The sequence below is a fragment of the Oxyura jamaicensis genome, chromosome 4, assembly GCF_011077185.1.
Source record: "Oxyura jamaicensis isolate SHBP4307 breed ruddy duck chromosome 4, BPBGC_Ojam_1.0, whole genome shotgun sequence".
Lineage (NCBI taxonomy): Eukaryota > Metazoa > Chordata > Aves > Anseriformes > Anatidae > Oxyura > Oxyura jamaicensis.
The window spans coordinates 64,061,463-64,087,844 of record NC_048896.1 but is presented as its reverse complement, the minus strand read 5'-3'; the positions used below and the strand labels follow the sequence as shown (position 1 = coordinate 64,087,844).

The 26,382-nt window shown below is 36.9% G+C and overlaps 1 protein-coding gene across 2 annotated transcripts in view; it reads left to right on the top strand.

Annotated features, from left to right (window-relative positions):
* Positions 1-2,965: 2,965 nt before the first annotated feature.
* The window catches only part of USP53 (ubiquitin specific peptidase 53), a 38,453-nt gene continuing 15,036 nt past the window's right edge, over positions 2,966-26,382 (top strand). The window contains exons 1-12 of one of the 2 annotated variants that reach the window (XM_035325760.1): positions 2,966-3,033; positions 12,186-12,929; positions 15,287-15,379; positions 19,225-19,359; positions 20,821-20,934; positions 21,021-21,103; positions 21,619-21,724; positions 22,537-22,683; positions 23,193-23,342; positions 23,816-23,987; positions 24,801-24,950; positions 26,049-26,192. In XM_035325760.1, coding sequence (XP_035181651.1) covers positions 12,786-12,929; positions 15,287-15,379; positions 19,225-19,359; positions 20,821-20,934; positions 21,021-21,103; positions 21,619-21,724; positions 22,537-22,683; positions 23,193-23,342; positions 23,816-23,987; positions 24,801-24,950; positions 26,049-26,192 — 1,438 coding nt within the window. In that variant the 5' untranslated portion in view covers positions 2,966-3,033; positions 12,186-12,785. Of the gene's footprint in view, positions 3,034-9,673; positions 9,851-12,185; positions 12,930-15,286; positions 15,380-19,224; positions 19,360-20,820; positions 20,935-21,020; positions 21,104-21,618; positions 21,725-22,536; positions 22,684-23,192; positions 23,343-23,815; positions 23,988-24,800; positions 24,951-26,048; positions 26,193-26,382 lie in introns of those variants that run through there. The other variant, XM_035325761.1, reaches the window with a different exon arrangement.

The following is a 26,382-nucleotide window of genomic DNA, read 5'->3' as shown; positions in this document are numbered from 1 at the left end:
ACTGTGTATACAAAATGCATGACAATAAAATTATTTCAGAGGAAGGAATCTGATCAGCCAGCATCAACAGTGGTATGGAGCACCCTGGAATAAAAACATTCCAACACAAAAAATATACCATGTTGCACACAGCTCTGAAACACAGTTTTCCAGCTCATTCATCACTGAAAAGGAAGTACAATGTCTGCAGTTTTCAGAAAATGTATTTAATGCAATTACTTTTATACCTTTGAATGCATCCTAACAATAAGATTTTTCCTTTAGTACCTAACTTTCTGTAAATATGTTTTGCCCTGGATTGGACATGTGCAAAAAGCCAACCTCCTGGATGTGCAGAAGCATCTGGCTATGGTCCTCCTCCCACTCTCTTCCAGCTCTGTGTTTTGTGTCACCCTCTTGCCCCTCCCCACAATCAACCACTCTGCCACATCATTCTTTCTGCCTTTTGAAAGTCTTTATATTGGTCAGTTAGCCCAGAGCCAAACTGAGTGGTTGGATTACTGAGTAGAACTATGAATACCTGTTTTAGTTTACTCAGGATCCCTTTCCTCCGAGTTTAAGACCTTTACAACTGTCCAGTCAACTCCCCTGTTTAAAAACCTATGTTATTAATACTATCCAACATTACATAAACATCAGCACTAAAAACATATAAACATTTTTCTGCATCCCATGCATAGCACATATCCTGTACTGAAACTGCAAGAGGAAATCACTTGCCCTTGTAGCATTGTTTTGCACTTGCACCATTTATTCTAATTTTAAAGTTCTTCTTTTAGTTCAGTTGGGGCTTCCTGTGCCACACCTGTGTCATTCTTGGTCTGTACTGTGTGGAAGACTCTATTAAGATTCCCTTGTAGAAAATCTTAAAATATACCATAATTAAAGCTCACAGACTACATTTCCTCTGAGAAAAAAGAACAGAAGAAACCAGTATATGTCCTAAGGGACTTCTAAAAGATTAGCAGTGAAAAACAAATCTGTGCTGAGGAAAAGGGCAAAGGCAAACGAGAAAGCAGAGTACATGGAGAAGCAAAAATACCAAAATAAGGTCATAGTTGCAATGAAGTCATAATGCTAGTTTGGGATTCACAGATGCCTTTGCATGACTGGCTTTGCAAAGAAGTAATGCAGGGATCAAGGACTAAACAGATATTAACCAAAATGATACGCACAATGTTTTTTTTTTTTAAATATACCATAAGAAAGTGTACCAACACGAAAGTGGACTTTTCAATGATATTAACATGCTGACTTCTAATGTGCCTTCACTTTAAAATTTCTGCTGAAAACTAGAGATTCAAACACCTATCAATACACAGCTAAGAAAGTTCTACATAAACATCAGAACATGGTTGTTGAGTCTAAATACTGTATGAATCTTAGACAACAGGAGAAGCAAGTATTCTTTTCCCTTCAAAAATCACAAAATCTGGGAAACATATACTGTACCTGTTACTGTGAACAATGTAAAAAGTATCTGCTAAGCAATCATAAAGTATATACATTATTGGCCATAACATCTAAAAGTCTCAAGAAAAAAAAATAATTATACTAATCTTGTAATAAAGATCTCCAATTTATGAATATGAGTATCCAAATCACTGAAAAGTATGTATATATATATAGCTATATAAAGTTGGACAATTTAATTGTAATTCTCCCCAAAATATATAGTTTTTTTGAAGTTAAAAGTTGGCTACTTGATAATAAACGTTGGACAGTGCAACTGAGAAAATTGCCTTTGCCAGCAAGCTTCTTATACTAGCAATATAATGGAAGAAACACTAGCAAAAACAATCTGATCAAAATGGATTAAAATTGATTTTTTGATGAAAATGGATAAATGATGAACAGAACTGTAGCATTTACATGAGGCAGTGAACTCATTTGATGCAGTGCCTAGTGCTTCACACAGTTATCTTCTGGAGCAAAACATTACCGCAGTCTGGATGATGTAAAGGAGATGAGGGAAGTGAACTTTACAAGGAAAGAATACTTATTGCAGGAGGTGGTATTGCAAAAGTGAACGTGCATTCATACACATGAACACATGTCCAATCCTGAAAGACCATAAAAAGGCAATTGGAAAAACGGGAACGTAAAAAGTCATGTGCTAAAGACTGGTACTGGGTGTGGTAACACTTATATTTTCCTTACTAGCCTAGAAGTGAAATGTGTTAATGAAATCTACATGTTTATCCAAGAAAATGATAAAAACAGCAAACTACTTAAGGTACTTGAGCAACTAGAAACAGGAGTATTCATCAACATACAATTCCTTTTGCAAATAACGAAAGGAAACACTCCTCCCTCCACAATATAATAGACCAAATAAAAATAATAGGGAACATGACTTTGGGGCGATGACCCCAGGGCATATCTTTAGGTGATACTAAGTAGGATCTTTCTGGGCTCTGTGGAACTGAAACGCAATGCAGCTTTGGGATATGTGTACACTTGCTTGGGGTCTGTCATCAAAGCCGCCCTCATCCCAGCGACACCCCCGTGCCTGTGTAACTTCACGGGCACCTCGCGTAGCGCCAAAACGTGCTGACAGGCATCCCGCAGCCCGCCCTGACAAACAATTGCTGGAAAAACACCCGCTGCCCCGTCCGTTTTACCAGGCGATTAACTCCCAAGCCCAGCGGTTTGGAGCAGCCCCAACACCGGCCTCCTGCCTGCGACCAGCCGGTTACCTCGGGGCTCCTCCCGAGGGGGCTGTAACGGCGCCCTCAGCACCAATCTCGCCTCAGCTCCCCCTGCCCTCAGCTGCCCGCCTGAGGGGCGTTAACGGCCGGGGCCACGCCGCGCGCAGACCGTTGGCACCCGCCCAACGGCCGGCCTCGCGCCCCGGTGGGGCGGGGAGGGGGGGTACAAACGGCGGCTCGCGCAGCGCGCAGGCGCGGAGGAGGAGCGAGCGCGAGACCCGGCGTAGACGGAGGAGGAGGGAGGAAAAGTTACAGCGAGGGCGGGGCCGCGCCTGGAGTCGCCCGCCGGGAGGGGGCGAGAGAGGAGCTGCGGGGCTGGGAGGTGAGGCGAGGCGAGGCGGGGGCGCCGCGGCTTGGGGCTGGGGACAGGGAGGCGGCTTTCCCCCGTCCCCACGCAGAGGGGGCAGCGGCGGGGTGGGGACCCCCGCGGGCCGTTCGTTCCCCCGCCGCCGCGTCGGGGGCCGGGGCGCGCGCCCAGCCGTTGGGGGGTAACGGCGGCGCCTCAGGGCGCCGCGCGCCCCCCTCAGCGACCGGGCTGAAGCGGCCGGGGCCGGGGCTGAGCGAGGCTGGGCGCTGGTGTGGTGGGCTGGGGGAGCCGGGGGGGCTCCGTGCCGGGCTGCTGGCTCGGGCAGAGCCGGAGCGCGGGGTTAATGTTTAACGCCGGAGTCACGTTGCCCGTCGGCGGGGTTTTAGGGAGTGTTTTCGAAGGCTGTTGGGAACAGGAAATGCCAGCACAGGTGGTGTGGGGCTGCTCCGAGTGGGATCGGGTCCCAGCCGGCAGGTACCCCGTGCAAACCGCTCGGGAACCCGTACGAGCCCCAGCCTGTCCCTCGCTGTGATTTCTCGATGCAAATATATTGAGGAGAAGCTGTTGAGGAAACGCGTCTAGTTTTTTCCCTTCCCAAAATAAGTACGGGTTTTGCATGTCTCTGCTTAATCCTTTATTCTGCGCACGCAAAAAAAAAAAATAAAAAAAATCCTCCTGCTTGACTTTGAAGTTGCTAGGATTATTTTAAGAGCAGAAACTTAGTCATGTGAGTAGTGTTTTACCTAACTGTTGGTGTGTGTGCGTCTCCTTCCCCCTCGCACCTGCGGCTGCTGTGGTCATCCCGTCCTGCTCCGGTGAGAGTGGTGACTTTGGCTCTCAAAGCAGGGAGAGCTCATGTTACAATCTGAATAGAAATTAGTCTAAATAAATAACAAACGATGTTCTCTTTCCTTAGCATTGTTGCAATGTAAGATGTCTTTACAGTTTTTTTCCTTTAAAGATCAAATTACTTCAGTAAAAAGTTCTTATTCTGGAACAGGGGGATGCTGACGATAAAAACACCTAAAATGTGCTTGATTTTCATATCAAAACTTGATAGTGCAGAATATTTTCCAGTCACACAGTGTGCATGATGTACTACTGGCAGAACTGTTTGGGTGTGAGACCCACAAGACTTCAGGGACAGCATCAGTGCTATTGCCTTTCAGTTACGTTGCTTTCCACAGTCTTGGTTGCGATGCTTGTTGGTGTTCCTCAGCTGATGGCTCTGGGTGCAGTAAAACGGTCACTTGATGGGCATGGGGATAAGAGTGGAACACTTTCAAGGAGTTCTTCAGAAATGTTTTCTAGGTGTAAGCAGAAACAAGTTGGATTTTGGCAGGGCCAGGTTAAATGATGATGTGCTGAGGGTGTAGCGGGGAGATGGACTGGGTCGGAGTTACAGATGTGAAAAAGGGTTTTAGATAGGTTTGTGTAGACTTGTATGTGTGAAATGTAAACGTTTCAAATGTTCTTTTTTATCAAGTCCATTAAATATGTGTGGGCTTAAAAATAATACTCATATTACCTTTCCTTGTAATTCAGTTACTTAGTTTTTCCTGGTGGCTTAAAAAATCAGAAAGCTTTTGGGGAAGAAACAAAAACCTGGTGTTTTGCATTTCTATTAATTATCAAGCATTTACTCCAAAATCTGAGAGGCAAAGTTACAGTTTGTAACCCAGTAAGGGTAACAAACCTTTCCAAGATACCTTGTAAAGATACTTTCTATCTTTCTGAGGTTCAGGGAGTACATGGTAATCTGTGAGGAAAACACATCATAAAAGATTGGGAAGAGGGAGAAACAAAAATATATGTAATTTTGTTTAATAATATTTTTCACAGTGTTTATGAGGACAGTCAGGAGTAGTACTCCTGAGTTTTCATCATGTTCAGATTGATTTGAGATCATCTTGACCGCTCTTGTATTTAATGTATGCTGATACTTGAATTCAGTAGGGAGAAGGGCTCGTGTGAGAACTCAGAGGTAACTTGCTGCTCTAGGGCATTTGGGTTCCAAAATTCTTAGAGCTGAGACTTTTTGCTGCCTTCTCTTTCCTACTGCTTCTATTCTGCTGCTTCATCTGAATTCATCGGTCTAAGATTTCCTGTGCATGATGATTCACTGTAAATGTTGACTCGTGTCGTATGTTGGGAATCTGTATTCTTTCAGATCTTTAGAAACAGCCACAATGGGAACTCTGAGTAAAGTTGGTTCCTAGTTGTAACAACCCAGAAATGCTGAACCATGAAACTGTTGTTTTCTTTTAGATGCAAACAGGAAAGTTTTGATTGGAACAGCTTAAAGAAAAAACTGTATCCTTTTAGAGAAGCCATCTGCGATAGCATCTATACTTCTGGTTCTCCCATCTTGAAAGGATACAAAGGAGTATGACATGCAGGAGCAGTGATGTGGCATGTGAGGGATAGCTAAATGGACTGGAAAATAGACAATAGAGATCTTTAAAATAGGAAAAAAAAAAAGTCTGGTTTTAATTTCTTTAGAGGATGGTTAGAAGGATTTCTAGAGTGTTGTTTGTGTTGCAAATATGTGCTGTTAATGAAGGGTTTTTGCCTGTCTGATGTTTCAAATACTGAAAACTTCAGTTCTTGCAAATAGTGTCCTTTGAAAACAGGCTGAGGACTACTAACAGCATTAGCTGTATGTTATGGTGTATGTTATGGTAAAGGAGATCTGTTGATATAGACAGTTCAGCACAGTATTAAAGGTGAAATGGGACAGGATTGGTCCAGTGACCAAAAAAATGAGTTAGTCACATTTGGAGGGATATAAGAGTTTATTCATTCCAAATTTCTGTCTTTTTATACTCTTTTTCTTAAGCAACATAACTGATTTTTTTTTTTCCAAAAGTCTGTGTGTTGGGGGGGAAAACAGATGGTGTCCTCCAGTATCATCACAATAGAAATCAAGATTTTTGGTCTGTTGGCAATTTTAAATGACAAGCTTTAAAACTGCAGAAAACACTCAAAGTACTCAATTTTTTGCTGTTGTAAGTTGTTAGACTTTTGATGGATTTCATTCTGGTGGGAGAAAAAAGCAACCACAGTCTGAACAGTGCTGTTCTCACTACAGAAAACTGATGGTTTCCCATCATAAGTTTGCTTCTTTTCAATATGTTTAGTCACTCTTCCATCCAAATAAATTCCTAAGTTGTGACATATGTCAGTTTAGAAATTGATATACCAGAGTTGTCAGACCGTTGGGTCAGTTGCCAAGCTCAGCACAGAGGTGTGAGCTGCAAGCAGAAGCAGAAAGCTGAGTTACTTGAAAGTAACCTTAGTGCTGGGCACCAGGAAGGTTTGTCATTACTCATCTATGCAACGTGCTGGGATGCATTGCAAAATGAGGTTGAGATGATGCAAATAACTATTCTTCAGCCAAATTTCATACACAGTCAACAACTTTTGAACCTACTGGCAGGTTTCCACCCAATTTGACAGAAGGGATATAGTCTTAACGATGATGATGTACTTCCAGAGTGCATGGCAATAGGCTGCTGGCTGGAAGAGAAAGACGACGTAAGGAGATATTGGGTATCTACCAACTCTGCTGCCTGGCTAGGGAGAAAACTGAGAGCTTGTTCAGCTATTAGACAGCTGCCAGGAGCCAGGCTGGTAGCTCCAGTGATCATAGACCCAACTGTTTATCTTGCTGGTTTTAACTGAATGCATAGCAATGATGCCTAAACACAAATGTACTTGTACAAAGTGGTTTATGTAAAATAGTAATTGTACCATTTTCTAAGCTAATTTAATAGTATGATTCCCTCCATTGAGAAGACTGCAAGCCACAGTTACTTAATTCCTAGGGTGTACCTACAAAACTGGTGATAACATGCAGGGTAGTGCATTTGTTGTTCTGGAAGCTATAAAGGTAAGCGTGCAAAATTTGTGACAGGCATATATATATTTTCTCCTGTATGACTGTATGGCTAAGGGTAGCCTGGTGCTTGGTGAGATCGTTAATGACCAAAGAACAGTTGCTAAAATTAGGCAAGGTAGAAGAGTATAAGCTGATAAATAGCTGTTGCTTTAAAAGTTCATAGCCTTTGTTTAGCAGCTTTGGTAGAGAACAGTCATCCAAAACTGATTGCTTTAGTCTGAAAGGCAAGAATATTTCTTTAATTCCCAGGTGATTCTTCCATAGCGTGTCATTTAACTCTGCATGAAATATCTGCTCTTGAAGACTCTGTGTGGTTTGGACAAATTATGATCAATCATCAGTCACCCACACCTTTGTCAAGCCAGGAACTTAATGAAGAACTTCAAAACCCCAGTGGGTAATAAATGCTTTGGTGCTCTTAGTGACACTGGCTTGCCACAGATGTGTAAGGACCGTCTTCAACTCCTAATTACAGTCCTGGAGAACATTGAATTTAGATGAAAGGAGTCAGTGGTCTGTGTCCCAGTCATCAAAATGCTTATCTAAACCTCCTGGGCTGGGGAAGGAGCCATGGCTGATCAGCAGCATCACTTCTCTGGTTTATGGAACAGCTTCCAGCGAGAGCAGCCTAGTTGGCAGAGGAATAATGCTCCTGGTGGATGGTCCAAATCAAGCTAAGTTTGCTGTGACTAAAGAGCATGTGTCCTTGCCAGCATCCTCTATAATAGCTTTGTTTGATCCTAGCTTTTTTTTTCTTCTGTTAAAGAAGCTAGGAGACATTTGTACAACATAAATTTCAATACAAGATGCTGCTATAAACTTTCCTCTCCTTAGGGAGAGGATGTAACAGCAAATACGTGCCAGATGTTAATCACATTGCTCATGGCACAGCTGGAAGGCTCTTCTACAGTGCCCCCCTTGCTAGTGAATAAGAAGTGATGCGGTGTACTTGATACAGGGTGGTAGTGGAGGAAGAGAGGCTGGTGGAATTTCCAACTCCAGAGTATGACTGGTTGGTCATATTGACCAGAGAACTGGCTTGAGATAGGATTATTTAACACCTACTTTCGGTTCGTTGTTTTATGTGACAACTTTTGGGGAGAAGGACAGCAGTTAATAAAACAAAGGGACTCCGGTGCCAATTTGGTGCAAAGTCCTAGTGGAATTGCAGATTTTTTTTTGATATATTTGATATACCGTTCTATTTTTTTTTCTTTTAAAATTGATTTATGCTTGAATTGCTGGGGGATGTTTAGTTTGACATATGCAGTTTAAAGAATGTGTTTATAGAGAGTTATTTTAGAAGGCTGCATAAGGATAACTTTAAAGGATTCACTTCTGATTCTTCTTGTGTTGTATTAAAATTTTCTAGAAAAGGTGTACTGATGTTGTGGGCTCTTAATAGAGGCCATATGACTATAATACCACAGTGCTCTGGTAAATGGATATCTGGCCTGCATATGAAAACCATGCAGTGAATGTCTTCTGCAAAATATCATTTTATTTATCATAAATAGGTTTGTGTGCACTTACTTGGCATGATAGCTGAAATACTTTGTATTTACAGCTTTGTGGATGTGAAATTAAACAGGAAGCATCTTAATGTGATACGATATTAACAGAGAGCTAGCAGAGAACCATTTTTATGAAATTCCTGCAGTGAATCACAATTTTTCTGAAACCTATCCCAACACCTAAATGCTCACTCATTGCATGCACTGTTTGTCTTAGGACACCCATGAAATGTAAAACAAAATGAGTTTACTGACAATATTAGTGAATGAATGCTTCTTATCTGAATTGTTCTGAAAGAACTTTGTTTCCAAACAATGTGTGTATTTCTTATCAGTTAAAGTATAGACTAGTTTAAATTCAGAGTTGTGTTCCTTTGCTCCAGTTCCATATTGATGCATAAATCTCTTGTTCAGAAGCATGGTGAAATTGTTTTTGAAATATGCTAAGAAACAAACATTGATGGAAGCTCTTCTGCCCTTATTGATCAATGTAAGTCCCAGGGCTGGAAGCTAACTTGACAGAGGTAAAATTTCTTTAAGTATGTTACATTTTTCATCTGTCTGTTTTAGCTACTACCTGGGTGAAACAGAATCCTATCTCACTTTTGCATTTAAAAAGAACAACACATATGTTTCCCAAACTTAACGTGACTTTGGGTATATCATTAGGCTTTTCTTCAGATGAGGAAATAACTTACTTATGGAGCAAGTGTTCACTTACTTTTTTTTTTGGCCTGAGATGAATCCTGTGATTCTTGTCTGTTCTTGGTTTTCTTTAATTAACCAACTGTAGTCCAACTTCACAGACCGCTCCTCAATGCATTTGTAATTGAATACATAAGATCTATTTTCACCTGTAATTTAGATACTAGAAACATTTATTCTTGCATATAACTTGTATGTTCTAGCACTAATGTATAGCCTACCTTACTTTCCATCTAGTCCCTCCCACATTACTCAGCTGCTCTAGGCTGAATGCTACTTAGACAGAAATGCAGACAGCAGAGGACAGGCTAGCTGAATCAGCAGTGGTGGTGGAGTCCCACTGTTGGAGCAGCTCTGGAGATGTGAGGTGTATTAAGTAGGGCACTTTAGGCTGGGTGACCCTGACAGCAAGTCTGGTGCTTCTGGGTCAGACCTGTGTTTATCATGTTGCACCCATGTGTCAAAGGTAGCAACTCAGCGGGGGATGTTTCAGGTATGTGGTGGAGTGCAAATGCTCAATTCCTTCGTGGCTGCTGCAGGCCATCCATGCTGTTCCTGATCCACTCTTTCCATTTTATTTTTTCCTCTTCAATGTACCTGTTTTGATACTGCTGGTTACCAAAAATCATCCATCTTACGCTTAGCTTTGTCTGCCGGGGCAACAGCAGGAAGGTGGAGAAAACTGTATAATCTTTTCCTTGTGGGAAATGATGTAAAGTTAAATTGAGAACTCTGTATCGCCAGGAAAATGGGGACTCAAGAAGCTTCCCCGTGACAAAAATGTAGTAGGTCAGTTTTTCAGCATAGGTATAGGAGTACTAATTCAGAAATCAGCAGAAAGTATTTTAACAGTTGAAAGAGTTGAATGTGTAAGACTTTTGTCATGTTTTTTAATTCATAGTTATATCTAGATTATTATTTTTAGAGATTAAAAATTATAGTTCCACGTGATGGCAGGAGACTTTGATCAAAACGATGCTTTCTATTACTAGGTGTTTTTGAAACAAGATACTGGCTCCTAATGTGTGTATATATATATATATATATATTTATATATATAATATTTTCTATTATTAGGTGTTTTTGATACAAAATACTGTCTCCTAGTGTATATATATATATATATGTATTATATATGTGTGGGGGTGTATATATATATAACCAGTTATACACTTTTTCTTAGCTCCTCTTTATTCATTATTTTCTATTTATATACTGCAGCGATACTTTAATGAAAATATTTGTTAAAAATATTTTTCTTTCACTTGCACTGTGTGGATCTGTTACCACCTCTGCATACCTGACTTGAGACAATCTTTAATCTTCTGTATTAAGCTTCATTTTACCCTTTCTTACCTTCACCTCTGTCCCTGTTTGCTCCTTTGCAGAAGGATAGTTGTTATGCTATGGAGCACTTTAACTTTGACTTTCACATGGAAATTAAATTAAAGGGAGTATCAACTTCAAATTTTAAGTTCTAATAAGATCTTAAACTAATATGTGTTTACAGTTACCCACTGCATCTTTTTTCTTTTTTCCCTTTCTGGGTTTATTGAAGTGAACATAAAGAACACAATCGCATGATAGTCTGTCAAGGTCAGTTTCCAGTTAGATTTCAGATTCTTTGCTCAGTGCTGTCACAAATCACACTTACTATTTCCAGTATTATTAAATCAAATTACTTACGGGTGAGATGCAGTAACATCAGTAAACAAACAGAAAACATCTGATTATGCACTGGGCAAAAGGGACTTTTGGTTATGTTCCAGTTATTGATTTTTAACAATACAAGCAAGTATAAATGCTTCTGTTTACTGAGGGGTTTTAGGGGTGCAAGTCTTCCTGTAATTATGTTTGAAAGTCATGTGGTATGTTTCTGTGGTGTTCCAGCTATACAATATTTGAGAGCAGTAGAATTGCTTAATGTGAACGTGTTGGTGGTAGCTCTGAGCTGGGCAAAGTTATCTTCCAGGTTATCTGTTGTAGTTGGACTGCTTTTTTTTTTTTTTTTAATTGATCACCTTTCTGAAAAAGATTTCATAGTGGAAAAAATTATAGTGAGAAAGCTGCCAGTTTTGGTGTACCCTGATACATCTTTAGTATCTTGCATGCTTGTAAAATTTAAGATGAATAGGTTGTCTGTGATGTGGAAGGCCCATATTTCACCTTTTTTTTTTTTTCTTGTTTTCCCATTTCCCAAATATGTAGTCATAATTGCTTTGGTTCATTCAAGTTTATTCTGTTCTGTGCTATTACTTTAAGTACGTATGCGGATGTTGTAATAATGCCAAACTGATTGGATAACCCATTGTTCTGAGAGGATCACTGTATGGGCTTTAAATGTGCCTTTGATGGTGTTCTGGACGATGAGTCATTTAACTGGAAATACGTGCCTTCAGCAAGGAGAGACTCTTACTGTTGGAACTGGAGAATCTTGGAGTTGGTTATTGGGGCAGTCACTGGTCTAGGATTGCTATTGAAACATTCGTGCTCTGCTTCTAGCTGTGTTTCTCTAGATGCTTTAAGAATGCAACTAGATTAATGATATATTTTTGTAGCGTTTACTAAGTAGTACAAAACTTTGAAAGCTGAGAATCCATATATAACATCTTCAGACTCTTAAAAGATAGGCATATGTTCATGTGATTTGTTGGGATACTGAAATCGAAAACATCTTAGGTTTTCAAGTGTAGAATAAAAATATTTATTTCTTGGTAATTTTTTAATTAGGCTTTGAGATTCAAAGTTAGAATAACATGTCATGTGTTGTTTTTACAAGCCGTGCTACATATTGTTAGCAGAATCCAAACTTTAACGTGGTCTCTAGAGGTGTATAGTAAACTAGAAAATAACTGATTATGACAGACAAAATTAATTTTCTGTCTTGAGAAAACTATGGGGTGGAAATTTTCTTCTTTTCTTCCCTGATTATTGCATCTGCCTGTATATTAAGCGGTTGTTACAGCCATCTTATTTGTCTATTTATTTATTTGGATCTTTAACATTTTTGAAAAATCTGTTTTTATATTATCCTTTTACTATTTCAGATTCACTTGGAAGAGAATGAGATAAATATGGAGTCTTCTAAACTGGAACATATTTTGTGTGTCACAATTAAAAGTAAAAAGATGGATGAAAGTCAGAGAAGAGGAATATAATGCCTGTCAAGTCAGAAAACAGGAGTATAACGCCAATCAAGAGTTTTCCATTTCTGTGATATATATAAACTCATGATATAATACAACTCATGATTTATAGTAATACTTTATTGATATCCCTGGAAGAAGAAGTCAATTACTGTGCAACTTGCTTAATAAGAACTTTTATTCTTATAACTTTTATGTATTTTAACATTAATGAATTTTAACCTTAACTGGACAACATATGGTGTGTTGTTTTTTTTTTTTGAAAGTTTCAGTTGAAAACTTTTGTGTGGTTATATTTTAACTGACAGACTGATCCTGATAGATTGCTGACAGCTGCTCCTGGAATAAGGACTTAAACCCCTGAATGGTTACTGTTACACAGGATTGAATGGAATGTCATGACTTTACAGCGATTCTCTTAGGACCTTCTTCTTTGCCTTGCACCCATCATATCCTTAAATATTTAAGTGTAAATAGTGCAATTATAAACTCTGGAAAATAATGGCATGGGTGAAATTTTTAAGGAAACCTGGGGGTAACCTTGGAAAAGTTTATCAGCCTGGAAGTATATTGTCCCTGGCCCCGACAAAAGGTTTATTAAATGAACCAGGACAAAACAGCTGCTTTCTAAATAGTGCTGTTCAGGTAAGAAAAACTTTTGATTTATTAAGTAGTTCTCGTTTTGTTGCAGCTTAGATAATCATAGCAGGGAAAGGGTTCTCTTGGAAATTATGTTTTTATTATTTGTATTGCAGTATGTGCATTTTACAGAAAAATACACCGTGTTTTCCAGTGGTGTTAAATTCAGTTCTCAATTTATTAAAATTTTTAATAATGCTAATTGAGACAGAATATTATGGCTTTCTGGAATTGACTTTCCCATAAAAGGTGACTATCACAGAAAAAAGACAATGGTGGAAATAATTTTATTTAGAATTTGATTTTAATGAATTGATTGTGAATGTTAAATATTTAATTCTGCCAAAAGAGACAGCATGTTATATTGTTTGCATGCATTAAGAATAACAGTAAAACTTTCTTTTCATATTTGGGTGCTTATTACTCATAACTTTAAAACTTAGTTTTTGAATTTTAAAACCAATATTTGTTAAACATTGTGTTTTTATTACCTACTAACCTTACTTTTTTTTAAATGTGCAGCAGCCAGTACTACTACATGCATTGAATAGGATACTATTTTTACTGAAATATTGTTTTCTCAGAATTAGTACATAAAATTGTGTTACTGGGGCATATCAGAAGATGCACATGCAGTTGAAAGCTTTGGTTCTAATTGTAGGAATGCCTTATGGAATTAGCAGAGCAGGAGATACAATTGATACCAAAGAAATATGACTTATCTTTTTACTCTATATGCATATGTTACAGGTCAAATTCTTGCAAGTATTGCCTAGGTACTGTTCTGTGAACTTTAACTGAAAAAAGCATTGCCTGTTTAGATCTCTTATGTATAGTTTAATAGTACAGTGATGTTACCATGATAGAAGTTGGTCTTTTACAAGCCTATTTGTGACAGAGAATATGGGGATATAATTAATTCTGTGACAGAACAGAGCTATCCTTTCCAGGTTGTCTGCGAGTTGGAATACTAGCAGTAGTTCAGTTTTAGGTCTTTTTAAATCAAACAAGCAAAAGTTTTTTTTTTTTTTTTTAAAAAAAAAGGTGCAAATAGAGGGTATAAGAGTATATTTTGTTGTAATGCTTAGATTTTGGCCCTGGTTGTTTGGAAATTGTACAGAATTATTTGCCAAACTGGCAGAGGTCTTAATAGATGCACAGATTTACCTTAAAAAAAGGTGAAAAAAAAAGCCATCCAACAACAAAAATAAGTCTTAAAAATGGCATAGATATGAACACAGGAGGTGAGATATGTACATGCCATATAAATATGGTATCTAAACAGGTTTAAAACAAAAACGTACAATAGGCTCTGGAAAATGAGTTTGCTGTGTTGGATTTAATGAGAACAGCATGACCTATATTCTTCTTTAGTTTTGGTAGTTTCCCCTAGGGTGCCCTGAAATTAAACCCTAAGTCATTTTTAGTTATGCTTTCAGACAGTCCTAGTATTTTACAACATACTGCTGTTTATCACATGGTGGGTGGTGATTGGTGACTGTCCTTTTAAAAGGAGGAATGTGTTCCTTTCTTTTCTCTCCTTTGTTCAACCTTCAGAACTGAGGTTCTAACATTCCTTTTCAAAAATATCTTAATTCATTTTAGCATTTATATTTATAGATAGAAATTTTTCTTTTGGATTTGCAACTGTTGTGTTACAGTGTCTCAAGAACACATTTTTATGCATTTATTTTTTATGGCAACTTAGTGAATTACTGCACTGATTGTGCAACTAAGACAGTAGATACTGAAAGCAGTATAGTGCAACTAAATTGACGTTACCTTTATATACATTAGCTACACAAATAAAAGGTAGAAACTTGCAACTGATAAAGCACCAGTGGATTTTCTTGATCTTTAGAAAAACAAATGTATTTCAGTGATAGTTTTTAGTAAGAGAGCAAAATGAAATGCTGTTCACATTTTACCTAGCAATTCAGTTTCCATGTCTCCATCTCTTTTATTTGAAGGAAATCACAGAAGAGGGAGAGAGAAAAAATGAGACCCCATAACTTTTTTCCTCTTATGTAAAGCCATAAAATACACTACTGCACTCTTTGTACACAGTTAAGCTTACTCCTTGTTTCCTAAAGAGCATTTCAGCATTTTCAACATCAAGTATAGTGCCATTGTTTCAAAAGTTGAAAAATAAGATCTACATTTTATACAAGAGTTGTTAATGCAAACCTTCCACAATTTACTAAGCTAATGGAAAAGGATCATCATTTAGCAGTCTTGGTGCTTGTGTTGTAAATGTTATGTAAAATCAGAAGGAAGAAGAGAAAAGGAAATCTAGTGCATCTTATTGTATTAAATGTAGAGCTTTCAAAACACATTACTTATTTCCTGTGCATCTTTTATAGGTTTTATGGCAACTTGACATATTTCGACGAAGTTTGAGAGGTTTAACTGGACATGTGTGCCAGGGAGATGCGTGCATATTTTGTGCTTTAAAGGTAAATAATGAATAAAATTTTTAGAACGAATCATTATGCATTTCTTCCTATACGTCTTAAAAATGAGGGAGAAAATTTTACTGAGATCTGATATTTTTATGTCCTTATCATTTATATGTCTAATAAGAATGTCTCATTCTTGTGATTGAATCATACACGTATAAAGAAAATTTAGATTTAATGACATTTGTAGCAGATGTTTGTAACAAATATTTTCTTCTATTACAGGAGAAATATTAAGTACACAAATTTGCAGTCTACTTAAGCATACAACTGTTGTCTGTTATAAGACAGTATAACCTAATAGAAAATTTCTAGCAAACCTTGTAGAGATCTGTTTTTTCTATCTACATACAAATGCTTTTGTTCTTTCCTTCAGTGTTTTAATACAATAACAACATTACTGACTGATAAGGTTTCAGGATTTTTTTCTACTCAGTAGTTGACAGTAACTGTACAGAACTGAATTGTTTAGCTTGTAGGTAGTGAAAGGTAGGCAGAGGTACTACAAATTTAAAGAATGCTGGTAACATTTTAGAATGGGAAAAGTATGACAGATCTGCAAGTCTTAACCAGCACACAGAACTTGCACTTCAGTTTTCTAACTCATCTGAAGTCTAGAAACAAATGAGTTCTGTTAGGTTCTTGCTATTACTACTGCAATGGCATTTGTCGGCCTTCAGTTACCAGGGAAGAACAGTAAACATGGTATCTCATGTTCCATTGGGATAAAATTCCCAATGAAAAATGCATAGGAGTTTTTGTTTTGTTTGCTTGGTCTTTTAGTAATATGCACTTTCTACTTTTACTGACAACAGAGATGGTTTGGGTTTCTTTATAGTTATTTATAGTTATATACAGAACCAAGAATCACTTGTATGGAGAGAGCTGAAAGGGTCAACATTATTTAAAAATGAAATTCATCAAGGAAGTGGTTTTTGACTATACTAAATTGTAGGCAGGGATAAGCCAAGTATTTGTCAGGTGTTTCCAGTTAGAGTTTATTCACAGGGCGTTTTACAGACCAAACTTTGTTACTGAGTAAACATTTTGAGGCAAGAAGTATTTGCAGTGATATTTAGTCTTTCAGGAGGTGTATAATCTATGTGTTCTGTGTCGGTTTTTTCAAACCATTTAGTGTTTATCATGACTGTGATGTAGCACAGCTGATCTCTACACTGGTCACTCTTTTCCCAAATATAACTTTCCTAAAAGGTGTCATTTTACTTCTTTGGTTAAAATGGTTCATTTGTATAAAGCAAACAAGATGAAGTGGGTTTTGATGCAACTACTCATATTCAAACCAGCTTCCTGAGGCTTTTTCTCAACCTTTTTACAAGCTTTTTACTCCACAGAAAAAAATGGGGCTTCCTCTTTCACCAGGGTTTTCATGCATATTATATGTTCTTCTGTGTGCTGGACACTTGGTCTTATTACTACATGAAGTCCAAACCATAACTTGGCACACCTCTGTTTTTAGATAAAATCTTTAGATATAATCTTTTAGTGTTGTGTGTACGAGAACTCGTGTTTACATCTGATGTGATAGTCTAGAGTAAGATTTGTGGCCTATCCCTTTTGATTTGACCCATATTACACATTAAGTGCTGGTCATATATCATCTTGTTCAATGATGCATTGGAACTGCCTTTCAGAAACTCAGAGGGATTGAATGGTGGCAATTTCTGGAATGTACGTATACTGCATTCTCTATGTGAGTAATCACATTGCTAAAAGCATAGTAAAAAAGTACTGTAGCAGTTTTAAGGTGCTTGGAAACATGAAGATATCACTTACATCAAGTTGCAAATGAACATAAGTAATGAGTTGGTCTGCGCCAATGGTGCATTTGTGAAGACCAGCTGCTTTTTTCTAAGCTAAACTTGCCATCTGCTGTACCTTAATATCTTTTTCCTTTGTAATTATTGGGGCTCCAGTACAAAATGAAATAGATTTTGCATCACTTTAAGTAATCTCCCAAAACAACACACTAGCTTTAGCTCCTCTGTAAGGCTATTGCAATTTAGGACTTGTGATTTTCTTTATTCTTTCAAGTATCTGCTCTTGAAGGTTTGATTACTCCCATAATGCATCTCCTTGTGCCGTTTTTGTAAATGGCTTACAAAACCTGAATATTTTGCATTGTTTGAACTGTCATGTCTTTCTGTTTTGGTAAGTTCCCAACAAGAATGATAAGCCATATTGCTGCCTGTTCTGTAATTGGTTAGAATTGAATCGGTCATTGTTTTAATGACATAAATGCATTCTTTATAACTGTATGGCCAGTAGCCTAGGTATTGAACCGGAAACACCACTGTAGTTAACTCATTTGGAAGTATCTGTCCTCAGTCATTATGTGCACTACTGGTTTTGCTTTCTTGGCTTATTAGAGATACTGGTTGAGTGATTCTGTTTGTTCTGTGTTCTGAACCTGGGGCATTTTTATATTCATGTGGTGTATGCGCTGGATGAGGATGCATTTCAGCAACTTGTGTTTTTTTTTAATAGTTTGGGGCTATTTTAAGCCTTCTTATTCAAAAATAAAAAAGTGTTTTGTCTATTGTATTTTTTTAACCTTAGCAAAAGGAATTTAACTTTTTCCCCCCCTCTATAAGTGCTATTCTAAAGTTTGATGACTTCTTCTGAGCCTATGGTGTAAACTAGTAAGTTTACTAGCTAAGCCATTAAGTTTTGTTTTACTCTGTTCAAATCTTTTTTTGAAAATATTGGTGTTAAATATGATTTTTTCTGGGTACTGCTGGAATGGGATTTAGAACATGGAGGCTGCTAAAATGCTTTTTGGCATGAGAGGGAAGTTTTAAATATTTGACAGGCACTTACACTGGAATATATCATGTTTAAAATGCTACTTTATTAGCACTGAAACTTTGTGTGTCACTTCTTTGCCTTCTGTACAACAGATTTATTTTTTTTACCCAGGAGGCCTATGTGAAGAACGAATATCCTTATTTATGTTTTACATGACTTCTCCCGATATACTTTTTCTCATCTTTTTTTCTCAGAAGTTTGACTTCAGAGAATTTTTGAAAGTGGAATACACCCTTAAATGTCTGCAAATGTTTTCTTATTCACTTAATAGCTTTTAATGTTCAGTTCTTTTAAAATCAGCCTTCCTTACTTGCTTAATAATGAGGTCACTTACATGTATATCTGCCAAAAATAAAACTAATAGCCAACAGTCTCTTATGGGGAATGAAGAAAAAATCAAATGGAGTTTATTTTCATGTTCTGGAACTACAAATTTTGACCCGTTTTCTTGTCTTACTGTATACACTGGTTGAGTAGATTGTTGATCTTATAGCAAGGATTTTCAGCATTCTATATAATGGGAGTTATTTTGCATATCCATCATTTTAATAAAGATATGACCCTGTCTGATGCAGTAATGTAAATGTGTTATTAAATAAGTGATATATGTTAAACTGAAATTACATTGTGCCCCTAAGAAATACATACCATCTGTAAAGATGAGATACTTAAGCATGAATCACTATTCCAGTGGCCAAATTAAAAAAGCTGCATAATTACAGACCAAAGTCTTTTGTTGCTTTTGGGAGTTGAAGGGCTTGCTTTTTGCATTTTTTATGCTTTGAGTTTTTTTCCTACTGAATCAGAGTTCCATTTGGTAGCTTAACTTTTTATAATTGAACAAGTAATGGTGAGAACATGGAACTTGAGTAACTTTAAGAGAAAGTAGTCATTTGCATATATTTGTTTTTTATATTTGCTGTTTGGGCGTGCTGCATAAAAACTGATCTGTTTGAATAGAACTGCAGTGCATAGTTAAGTGGCTAATTAAGCTGAGTAACCATATTTCTTCCTAGGCAATATTTTCACAATTTCAACACAGTCGAGAAAAAGCACTCCCATCGGATAATATGAGACATGCCCTGGCAGAAAGTTTTAAAGATGAACAACGTTTCCAGCTTGGATTCATGGATGATGCAGCAGAATGCTTTGTGAGTATTCTTTACAATAGTCAAGTAGGATTATGTTAGCTTTATAGAAAGGATGCCAATCTGGCTTATTGTTTTGGTAAATTTAGACTCACACGTAGGACACAAGTAGCATAATACTGCTGATCTGGTTTATGTCAATTTATGGAGACACCCACGGTAAGTAGTAATGTGAGATGGAGTAATCTTGCATTTGCTCCATGCTTTCTTTCCTAACTCTGTGTCTCAGACAGAGAGGTGTGTGAAACATCATCGCTACAGGAGGTGAGTGAGGATAAGGAACTCTCAATCATTCCCAAAAGTTTTTGGATGGAGAGAAGGGTTCTCTCAACACCTGTTGAAAGATGTTCCATTTCAACTAGCCAGTTCACTGCTGGCATCTCTGCAGAAGAGATTTCCATTATCTTATCCAAGAGTGAACAAAAATTTGAAGATCTCAACTCTTGCTGCAGTTACTTGCTGCTTTTATGAAGTCTCTCTTTGAAAAGTGTGAATGGTTGTTGTGGTCATACAAGATGACTCAAGATCACATTGACAGTGGTAAAGAAACTTTTCTGGGAGGTCTGTCCTCTGAATGATTGAAATTGTTCACCCTAATAAAAAATATAACAGGTACAGAAAATGTGTTTGCTGCTTTGATTACTTTTATCTTTAAACAACCTCTGGAATTACCAACAAATGAATGCCTACATGCCAGGTGCATTTTCAGATACACAGGAAAATCCAATGAAGAACTCCTTAAAGTGGTTATTTTGAGTGTTTGCAGACAGGCTAATGAATTGCAGTCAGGAAAGGGAATCTCATCAGTTCTTCATCTAAGCAGAATGTGTTGTGACCCCTGAAAATATCTGCTACCTGAATTATCTGCCTATATTTTCTTCCTCCCATTACCTCTGATATTTTTGGCGAAAGAAAAAATGGCTGTGCTGATACAGGGGCCAAACAAATGACAATTATAGTGCCTTTTTTCTTTTTCATTAAAAAGACTGGGGATGGGAGAAGGCATGTGCTATTTATAAGCTTTTTCCAGGCCTCTCTCAGCAGTACTCATTGTGTTGGCACAAACACTAAACATGATCAGAAAATACGTAGAGAAAATGTGCAAGTGTGAAGAACAACTGAGACTGAGGCCTGATCCAAAACAAATTTCGAGCATTGCATTCAATTATGTTAATATTGTCTTAATATTTCTTCATGAAGATACGCGTCTTTCATAAGAGAACACATGCTAGGAGAGTTGAAGTTGGCTAACTGTTGTTTAATGCTGTTTTTGTTATATTAAAGTTTGAAAACCTTTAAGTGAAGAGAATTCCCATCCACTTCAGTGTGAATAGGGACAGAATTAAGTACATGTTAAACTTGTAGGTTGCCTGTTTGGAGCCAAGAGGAATAGTTGCTGCAGTATTAAACTGGAATATTGCTTATATCTTCCAACTTCATCAGTTTGTTTTTGTTTCTTTTTAGGAAAATATCCTTGAGAGGATTCATTTTCACCTAGTGCCAAACAGTGACACAGATATGTGCACTTCAAAATCCTGTATTTCTCATCAGAAGTTTGCTATGACACTGTATGAACAGGTCAGACTATTATTTGATTGCTTTAACAAATACTTGGTTTCTGTTGTCATGAGTAAGTAAAAACAAAAGGATCTTTATTTTTGTAGTGTGTATGCCGCAGTTGTGGAGCATCATCAGACCCATTGCCTTTTACGGAATTTGTGCGTTATATTTCTACCACGGCCCTGTGGTAAGGGGTTTTATTCTTGTATTTGTCTAATTTGTATATATATACACTCCCAGTAATATGACAGAAAAATGCTGTAAGTTAACAGTGAATTCTTTTGAGATAGTGTCCCAAAGTAACATTTGGATTTCAAAAACAAGATGTAGGGAGAGTTTGACAAAAAAGTATACATTGCTACTGTTTTACCTCTGTGTCTAGGTTGGATATTAGGAAGAACTTCTTTACTGAACGGGTTGTTAGTCACTGGAATAGGCTGCCCAGGGAAGTGGTTGAGTCACCATCCCTGGAGGTCTTTAAAAGACATTTAGATGTAGAGCTTAGGGATATGGTTTAGGGGAGGACTTGTTAGTGTTAGGTCAGAGGTTGGACTCGGTGATCTTGGAGGTCTCTTCCAACCTAGACTATTCTGTGATTCTGTCTTTTCCTGTTATGCAAATGATTAGTTGAGACTTGGCAGAAATCTGTTCATTCTTAAATGGAAAATAACAGTGAAACTCCTTTCTTATATTTTTTTACAGTAATGAAGTAGAAAGAATGATGGAGAGGCATGAGCGTCTCAAGCCAGAAATGTTTGCAGAATTGCTGCAGGCAGCAAATACTGCTGATGACTACAGAAAGTGTCCTGTAAGTAAACAAAGATGTTCTGTGACTTTCGTTAATATATAATGGAGAACTGTTGAGTATGTTAAATCAGGTTGAAGTATTCCTCTAAAAGCAGGATTCCTTATGGCCACTTCAGTGCAGTCCAGCTTAGGGAAAGATTGCCTTTAAGTTTAATTATTTTGCTACAGTTACAGATAAACTTTGTACTGGATGTGTAAGTAACTGGTTAGAAAGTTGAGTTATTAGGCCTGTACTTTCACTTCATGTTAAATATACAGCTAGGTACTTTTGATTATTCTGAACGTGTGTATTGTTTGAATGAAGCACCTTTTGTTCATATACACTGAGAGCTTGATAAAATTGTCTTTAATTGGAATAATGTACTTTTATCAACCAAAAAAAGTCTCCATTAGCTTATTCTGCTTCATCTTTCTCTTCTTCAAATTATGCTTTATCAATACTATTAATCTGGGAATCATCAAAAAGGGCATAAGAAAGTATAGAAATAACCCTAAATTTCCTGGGTATGGGTTACAAAATCATGACAGTGACTTGCATGTGTTTAAAGATTTCTATTTTAGGGTGATGATTGGATGTAGAAGTTTAACTGTAGCCTTCATCAGTGTTTATGGTATTTACTTTAAAAACAAAAAGCGATGATGAAGAATTTTACCTGTAAATGGTTAGAAACAAAAATCATAATTCAATTTGAGAATTAGAGTAAGTTGCAGAGGGTTGTTTTGTTTTGCCTAGTAACTCAACAAGGAACTTTAGAGGCTTCTTTTAACATATTTGTTTTCCTTGTCACCGCACCCTTTTTTTCCTTTCTCTAGAGTAACTGTGGTCAAAAAATAAAAATTCGTCGTGTTCTTATGAATTGCCCTGAAATTGTGACAATTGGTTTAGTCTGGGATTCAGAACACTCTGACCTGACGGAAGAGGTTATGCGGAATCTGGCAACACAACTTTATCTTCCTGGGGTATCTGACCTAAAGCTAATTCTTTATTCTATAATTTAATTTTATATAAATCTTATGTAAATAGAAATCTATGCATATATAAATATGTGTACGTAATTATATGTATTTAAAAATCAGCACAATTTAACTTCAAAATTTGTGGCTAACGTTCTGTATAATGTGCTGCCTGATGTAGTTTTTCTGAGAGGAAAAAGTCTTGTCAGAAGTGTTGGTCTTATACCTAAGTATAAAGAGGAATATAGATAAATTCCTGGTTGAAAATTTAAGAATATCATATTCAATTTGAAATTTGTAGAATTAATCCAGAGCATTACCATGATGCATAGGCCTGACAGCTATGTAAAAAAAAAGTTAAAGTAGATCTATTAAGAGCAAAGATCATTATTAATAAAAAAGCTGAATAATGCAACAAGATATTTAATTCTAATTGTCTTGGTGGAGTGCCAGTAGTTGGCCTAGAAATCAAGGGAAGTGTTACATGCCTTTAAAAATATTAAATATTTTTACAGCTCTTCTATAGGGTTACAGATGAAAATGCCAAAAATAGTGAACTTTTTCTTGTGGGAATGATTTGCTACACAAGCCGACATTACTGTGCCTTTGCCTTTCACACCAAGAGTTGCAAATGGGTGCTGTTTGACGATGCTAATGTAAAAGAGGTAAATACTGTTTTTACTGCTACCAAATTTAGTGATCTTCAGTTTTCTAGAATGCATTCTTCTGTCACAACACTTAAGTCAAATGAATGTCTCTCTTTTAAGTGAACCTTTAGTTTACTAAATCAGTTTTTACAAATGAATTATAGAATTAACTTCACCAATGAATTATATAATTAACTTTACCACTTAAAAATGCCAGATACTTCATATTGTTAATGCATGTCATGTCTACTTTTGAACTTTTAATTCTTTTTATGAAAGACTGCAAATATAACCGTCAGTAATTGATGTTCTGGTTGTTAGCCAGTGTATAGCTGGTTCTAGATTCTTGCCACAATTTACGTAAACTTATGCTACAGTCTTGAATCTTAACGTACCTTTAGAATTAGGGCATGGTTACCTGCTGTTGATTGAATTATTCTTTCTATAATTCTCTTTGATGGCTTTGATACAGAAAGATTATTTTTTCTTAGATCGGAACAAAATGGAAAGATGTGGTCTCCAGGTGTATTCGATGTCACTTTCAGCCATTGTTGCTATTTTATGCTAACCCAGATGGCACAGCTGTATCTCCAGAAGATGCTCCAAAGCAGATTATTCACTGGTCTCCAAACAAAGCAGTAGGAGGAAATGGGGAAGACTTAGGTAATCAATTTTTTTTTAATAATGATATAAACTATGAGGAATTATGAAATGAGGATTATAAGGAGGGGGTAATGGATTAGCTGATTTGTTCTTAAATACTTTTATTAGTAATTATCTAAAGGGTCTCAAAAGGAAAAAAAAAACTAGTATACATACTTCGTACTGGAACTGTCTGTTTTGTCTGATATGGGAATACAAATTGAGACACGTGGATAAGGAGTGGATTTTTTTATTGAAGATGGGTCATTACTAAAGTTATGTGTAAAGTAGTCATTTCAGAAGAAAATCTAGTATATTTGTATATGCAAATATTCTTACGCGTGTATTGGTACATTTAAAATACTGCTTAAAGTATTATTGATTTAAAGTAATCCATCATCCATTTAAAATACTGTTTTAAAAAATGCTTTTTATAGCATTTTACCAGAGCTTAATACAAATACAGAGGTATATTTGGAATGTGTGTTACCATATGCCTATGCACATGCACTTTTTCTAAACTTTAAATATAACATATCAGTAAAGTAAAATGCCAATTGAATTTGACATGTATCCTCTTTATATAATAAGTTGCAATAGGACATGCACTGCTTTAGGGAAGGAGTGGAGCCTATTCTACTGCAGCCTGCCATTATAAATATGGCAGGATACAAGATGTTACAAAACCTTACTGCCTAGCATATTGAACTGTGATGGGTTGCTTGTTTCTTCTTGTTTTCTTAATCCTAAATTAAGAATTAGTTTTGAATTTACACATGGGAAGATTTGAATTAGGAAGCCTGTAATTCTAAAGATAGACATGTTGTTTGTTAGGGTTTGAGAAGCATTCTGCTCCTAAGTCAGACCACTTGAAAGAGAACGGAATTGCAGACTCCGCTAGTCAAAGGAGTAATAAAAAACTTCAGCCAGATAATTCAGCCTTCAGCAGAAGCCACATTCAGGCTAGTGGCGGTAGAGGTCCAGGTATGTACCTTCCCCCCCCCCCCAACTCCAATATGTGGCTTATTATGAAATTATTTATGTTGGTGCCATAACTACCCCTCATTCTTCCTGTACTAAAGTGCTGCTTGAGGCCTGCATCCTTTTCTCAAACAACTTTATACCTTCCAGTCATATTGTCAGTTAAAAAGCCCATTAGAAAGTTTAAACTGATTTGATCTGGTGGAGCATGTGGCTCTGCAAATCACTGGCTATTTGGGGGAACACTGTTTCCCAACAGTGGTATTATTTTTAATCCTGTATATTAACTGGTGTTTATGTCTGGGGGGAAAAGTACTTTATTTTTAAAAAAGGCATGTTTAACCTATTTTACAATCTATTCTGTCAGTAAACCAGGCTTCCAAAACCAACCAATCAAAAAAGCTTTAAGTAGCAATACTTAAATACTTAAGACAGCAGAGTGACTGCTGTCTTATGTGTCTGTGCGTTTGTTACAAACTTCCCATACTGGGAGAGATGTTGGCTCCTCTTACTTGAGAGATGTGTTTCCCTTCTGTCTTTCAGTGTTCTTTCAGTGTTGACTTTCAGTGTTGAATTGCTAAACCTTTTCAAGCTTGAGAATGCACACCTTGATAACTTTTTTTTTTTTTTGGTGAGGTGATGACCCAAAAGGGGAATTTGTTGTTCTTAAGCAGTGACTGCTCTTTTCTTAAAAATAGAACCTCACGTTTAGACAACATTAAACTTGGATTAATTTTGTAGTATAATTCATAAAAGTTGAGGTAAATAGTACATGCTTTGAAAATGGTTTGAGTATTCAATCTTAACAAGACATGCCTTTAGGACATGCCTGAGGTAATACTGCTTTGGTTGCTTTCATTAGCTCTGTTTAGTGGACTGCTTGGAGATATCTGTAGGCTCGTACCTATGCTAATACATCTTCTGTTTTCTTAAGAATCTGTGGCTTATAATTCATTAATCTTTTTAAGTAGTGCTAATGATAAAATATAAATGTTATGGTACATAAATACAATTGTGTATTTTGATCATGAATAAGTTTTTATAATGATATGATAATTGATGATAATTAATGATAATTGTCAAAATATATATTTTTTGCAGCTAAGTTAGTTTACAATGATCAAAAGGACAGGCTAAAGGACATATCCAGAGAGTGTGCTCAGAAAGCTGCTGATATGAAAAACTTCTCATCTTTACGAAAAGATGCTGACAGAGGACCAAGAAAAGAGTCTGGGAGACAAAGAGGTACACTTTAAAAATATGACCAGAGAATTGATGGTTTAGACAGGTTTTAGCACCAAGATTTTTTTCCTTCTTTGTTTTTCAGTTTCCAGTGTTCTGAAACGTATACTGAATTTCTTGAGATAAGAAAAATATGTACTGTCATAATATTTGTTATTTTATTTGTTGTAAGTTAAATTATTTGTGAGAACTT